This window comes from Hylobates moloch, unplaced genomic scaffold (assembly GCF_009828535.3).
Source record: "Hylobates moloch isolate HMO894 unplaced genomic scaffold, HMol_V3 SCAFFOLD_7, whole genome shotgun sequence".
Taxonomy (NCBI): domain Eukaryota; kingdom Metazoa; phylum Chordata; class Mammalia; order Primates; family Hylobatidae; genus Hylobates; species Hylobates moloch.
The window spans coordinates 101,279,002-101,284,552 of NW_026652282.1; the positions used below are offsets into that span (position 1 = coordinate 101,279,002).

Consider the following 5,551-nt stretch of genomic DNA (forward strand, 5'->3'; position numbering starts at 1 on the left):
CATGACATAGACACACACACACATTTATATAAATACAGAAAGCACATGAAACACAAGCAGAATTAACTGTGTTGTTCATACGGCCACTCAGTGAAATGTATACTGTATATTGTGTTTTAAATATATACTTCCCTTCGAGTGTTTCAAGTTCCAGGCTGAGAAAGGACTTGGTCTCTTGCTTAGATTTGAGGAGCCTCACCCGGAACTGGAAGGGTGTACCCAATCTAGTTGCCCCACCGGCTTATTTATATTGATGCACACATCGCTTCCCGTCGGTGACGACCGCCTAGATCCGGGGAAGGGTTTTGCAGACGTACCGAGAACTGTTTCCAAGGTTTCCTCAGATTTGGGCTGTTCCGGAGCGGCAGGTCCCGGGAACCAGGGCAACAGAGATCTTCCTAGGCTCGCGAGAGCGCCCCCTTCTCCCACGGCTGCTGGGGCCCCCCCAGTAACAATGGCTCCGGTGTCCGGCTCGCGCAGCCCGGATAGGGAGGCCTCGGGCTCCGGGGGAAGACGTCGCAGTTCGTCGAAGAGTCCAAAGCCCAGCAAATCTGCCCGCTCCCCGCGGGGCCGCCGCTCTCGCTCGCACTCTTGCTCTCGGTCCGGGGACCGGAATGGACTCAGCCATCAGCTGGGTGGCCTCAGCCAAGGCTCCCGAAACCAGTCCTACCGCTCACGCTCGCGGTCGCGTTCTAGAGAGCGGCCCTCTGCGCCCCGGGGCATCCCCTTCGCTTCTGCCTCCTCGTCAGTCTATTACGGCAGCTACTCGCGCCCCTACGGGAGCGACAAGCCTTGGCCTAGCCTCCTCGACAAGGAGAGGGAGGAGAGCCTGCGGCAGAAGTGAGTGAGACGGCCGCACTTTCTCTTGTACGAGCCTACGTGCCTTTGGAGTCCGATCTATCATTCATTCCGCTTCTGGGTATTTGCATTTCCCTCACTCTGCTTGCCTTGCGCCCATTTTCATCCCTTTCTTTAATCCACCCACGACAACCCTTTATTCGTCCTTTTCATTTTCCCTTACCCTCAGGCCCCTTCGTATAGTACCCTGGTCTCCCGCTACCCCCTTCCGCCTCCGGTCTTGTTAGCGAATATTGCCGAGAGCCTCAGACCTATCAGAATTGTAGCATTTACCTGGTTGTGTCATTATCATTCGTGAATATATTTGTATTCCCCACTAGACTGAGCTCATGGAAAGGAGGAGCCAGTGAACGGAGGAGAATTCTGATCACAGAATTCTAAGTGCCTGATACTTTATAGGCGCTCAACCACTGCTTGTTGAATGAAGGAACTCACAGGTCTGAGATAACAGGATATTTATGTAGAAATGTTTTGTGGGGAATTAGGAAGAGATGAAATCAAGGGTTTAAGTTGGAGAGGAAATAAACCTTCCCCTCAGACAAGACGATTAGATGCATGTAGGAAAAGTGATCTGATAAGCTATAGATGACCCCACTTTGCGGAAGGTCTTGTTAAGTGGTCTCAGTCTTGACCTCGAAAAATGACGCCAGGATGAGACTAGATCTCTAATCAAAGTGGAAGAATGCATAGCTTGGGGATTGTTTTGTTTTTGAGACAGGGTCTAGCTCTGTCGCCCAGGCTGGAGTGCAGTGGTGCAGTCTTGGCTCACTGCAGCCTCCACCTTCTTGGGCTCAAGTGATCCTCCCACCTCAGCCTCCCTCATAGCTGGGACTATAGGTGCGCACCGCCACACCCGGCTTATTTTCGTATTTTTTTGGTAGAGACAGGATTTCACCATGTTGCCCAGGCTGGTATCGAACTCCTGGGCTCAAGTGATCCTCCCACTTTGGCCTCCCGAAGTGCTGAGATTACAGGTATGACCCCACATGCCCTGCCGAACCTGTCCTTTTCATCACTATACTTTATTACCTCCCACTGCCGGAAGAAAAAGAATCAAGACATCTCCCAACTGTTGGAACTTTAACCTACCTCTCAATGCCTGTAATATTTCTAAGTTTCTCATTTTTTTAAACATATAAGTGCACGTAAATAACTTACTACAGTGCCTGACACATAATTTAACAATAAACATAAGATATTAAGACTTACACAGCAATAATTGTGAGCCTTTTCCTTTCTCCTTAGAACTATGCATTTTTGGCTGGGCGCAGAGGCTCATGCCTGTAATCCCAACACTTTAGGAGGCCAAGGCAGGAGGATCACTTGAATCCAGGAGTTCAAGACCAGCCTAGGCAATATAGGGATACCCTGTCTCTACAAAAAGTGTTTTAAAAATTAGCTGGGCGTAGTGGCATGTGCTTGTAATTTCAGGTACTGGGGATGCTGAAGTAGGAGGATCACTTGAGCTGGAGAGGTCAAGGCTGCCGTGAGCCATGATCTCACCACTGTACTCCAGCTTGGGTGACAGAGGGAGATGCTGTCTCAAAAACAAACAAACAAAGAGAAGAACAGGAAGAAAGGAAAAGGACAAACTCCAGAATCAGACTGAGTATGAAGCCTTTATTTGCCACTTAATAGCTGTGTGACCTTGGTCAAGTTACTTAATCTCTCTGGGCTCCATTTCTTCATCATTAAAAGGGGGATAAAATAAGTATTATGGATTAAAAAGGGGATAAAATAAGTACTATGGATTTTGAGATTGTAATAATTAACTGGCTGGAACATAATAACTATTCCATAAATGTTAGCTATTAATGTTTCATGCATGGGAGCAAAAACAGTAAAAACAGTCCTGAGTTAGGTTGGAGACCCATCTCTCCAAGTTACATTTTTCAGAAACATACCCACAGGCTATGTCAATCAAAAAGTAAATAGTTTCTTCTTGGAGAATCCTCACCAAAAGATGTCAGAACTGCTTGGATGAAACTTGCATATGTACATTTAGCAAATAAATAATGTATCTTTTTTTTTTTTTTTTTGAGATGGAGTCTCACTCTGTCTCCCAGGCTGGAATGCAGTGGTGCAATCTCGGCTCACTGCAGCCTCTACCTCCTGGGTTCAAGTGATTGTTCTGCCTCAATCTCCTGAATAGCTGGGATTACAGGTATGCACCACCACACCCAGCTAATTTTTGTGTTTTTAGTAGAGACAGGGTTTCGCCATGTTGGCCAGGCTAGTCTCGAACTCCTGACCTCAGGTGATCCACCGGCCTCGGCCTCCCAAAGTGCTGGGCCCGGCCAATAATTTATCTTAACATTACAGATGAAACCAGGTGACAACAGGACTTCCTGCTGTTTACAGTCTGGTAGGCGTTCTTCCCCCGATATCCATACATTCCAAGTACAGCTATAAATATGTTACCTTTTAAATTGTCTGTTACTTCAGGTGAGAAACCCTCTCAGTCTGACTCTGCATAGTTATAATACCTTTTCCCCTGATTAAAGAAGCAAAAACAATTTATACAAAAACTCATTGCAATTATATTTATTTTGGAAGGATTTTTTAAAACAAATGGAGTCACAAGCAGCTAAAGTTTGAGAGAATGAGCCTTAGTCTTTGTTTTGTTTTTTTTTTTTTAGTTTATGAGGAATAACAAAAATTAAAACAGAAGAAACCATAGGCATAAAACAAAAGAAGAAACAAATTTTAGTGTCCTTCAAAGAACAGATACAAAATGCACTCCTTTTCCAAAAAGGAACTAAAAGGAAAACAGAGAGGGAACAAACCTTGTATCTCATTGAGTATAGTTTTTTTTTGGTTTTTTATTTTGAGATAAGAGTCTCGCTGTATCACCCAGGCTGTCACGTGCAGTGGCGTGACCTTGGCTCACTGCAACCTCCACCTCCAGGGTTCGAGGGACTCTCCAGCCTCAGCCTTCTGAATAGCTGGGACTACAGGCGCATGTCACCATGTCCAGCTAATTTTTGTATTTTTTTTTAGTAGAGACAGGGTTTTACCATGTTGGCCAGGCTGGTCTTGAACTCCTGACCTCAGGTGATCCACCTGCCTCGGCCTCCCAAAGTGTTGGGATTACAGGCGTGAGCCACCACGCCCAGCCCCAAGTATATTTTTTGTTAAATGAAACTTTTTGACTAGGTGCAGTGGCTCATGCCTGTGATCCCAACGCTTTGGGAGGCTGAGGCAAGAGGATTGCTCGAGGCCAGGAGTTCAAGATCAGCCTGGGCAACAAAGCAAGACCTCTTTTTTTTTTTTTTTTTGAGACGGAGTCTCGCTCTGTCTCCCAGGTTAGAGTGCAGTGGCACGATCTTGGCTCACTGAAACTTCCACCTCCTGGGTTTAAGCGATTCTCCTGCCTCATTCTCCCTAGTAGCCGGGATTACAGGCACGCGCTACCACGCCTGGCTAATCTTTGTATTTTTAGTAGAGACGGGGTTTCACCATGTTGGCCAGGCTGGTCTTGAACTCCTGATCTCAAGCGATCCGCCCGCTTCAGGCTCCCAAAGTGCTGGGATTACAGGCATGTGCCACCGCGCCCGGCGGCAAGACCTCATCTCTACAAAAAATAAAAAACTTTTATTTCGGGCCAGGTGCAGTGGCTCACGCCTGTAATCCCAGCACCTGAGGTGGATCACCTGAGGTCAGGAGTTTGAGACCAGCCTGGCCAACATGATGAAACCCCATCTCTACTAAGAATACAAAAATTAGCCAGGCATAGTGGCGCGTGCCTGTAATCCCGGCTACTAAGGAGGCTGAGGCAGGAGAATTACTTGAACCCAAGAGGCAGAGGTTGCAGTGAGCCAAGATCGCGTTACTGCACTCCAGCCTGGGCGACAGAGCGAGACTCCATCTAAAAAAATAAATAAATAATAAAATAAAATAAAAACTTTTCTTTCATTTTCAGAACTTCAGTTGTTTTCTACATCTAATGCATCATTTTTATTTTCTTCATTAATTCCTCAGTTTCTGAAAACTGAAGATTTGACCAAATCAAGAGACTTCTCTTCACCTTTCATAAATCTGTAAACAAATGGTTACTTACAAATGTGAAGCTGTTTCTGTCACATATTACAGATGATGAAATGAGCAGTTAAGAGCTGTGTCATGCATTCAGCAGAACGGATGCACTTGACAGTCTCTCAGGCCATCGTTTCTATAGTCTGTACCATTTGATAGTATCATCAGAACATCAGACCTTAAGTGATGAGTTTACATTTAAACCAAGTTTTTATTCATGTTTAAAATATAAAGGGAAAAAAGGCTTAACTAGACTCCTATTGAATTTGATTATATATTTAGGAAACAACTCAGCCGTTGAGTTATAATTTACATGTCTTTATCTGCTAGGAGATTAAGTGAGAGAGAGAGAATTGGAGAATTGGGAGCTCCTGAAGTATGGGGACTTTCTCCAAAGAATCCTGAACCAGAGTAAGTGGTTAAAAAATATATTTTTAAAATGTTATAATATGTGTTTAAATCCTGAATCTATTGTGAAAATGTTTAAGTGAAGAACTTTAAATATATCTCACATTTTTCTTTCTTGTGATTTATGTTCTTCTATCCTTTAAGTTTTAAAAACATAGAACACATCTAAAGATTAAAACATGTTGCTAGTAGATTTTAGCATAATCTAAAATAATTCCTGGAATATAAATTTCCTATTAATAGGGTTCAT

General features: G+C 44.5%; 1 protein-coding gene across 1 annotated transcript; it reads left to right on the plus strand.

Annotated features, from left to right (window-relative positions):
* The first annotated feature begins 322 nt into the window (after window positions 1–322).
* LOC116811383 (NF-kappa-B-activating protein) lies at window positions 323–5,308 on the plus strand. Its single transcript, XM_032756424.2, has 2 exons — window positions 323–840; window positions 5,224–5,308. The coding sequence occupies exons 1-2, from the start codon at window positions 455–457 to the stop codon at window positions 5,306–5,308; spliced, it is 471 nt and encodes a 156-aa protein (XP_032612315.1). The 5' UTR covers window positions 323–454.
* Window positions 5,309–5,551: the final 243 nt, after the last annotated feature.

Coding starts and splice junctions, on each gene's coding strand:
- LOC116811383 (XM_032756424.2), top strand. CDS start 455: ATGGCTCCGGTGTCCGGCTCGCGCAGCCCGGATAGGGAGGCCTCGGGC. Junction 841..5,223: donor GAGGAGAGCCTGCGGCAGAA/GTGAGTGAGACG, acceptor TTTATCTGCTAG/GAGATTAAGTGAGAGAGAGA.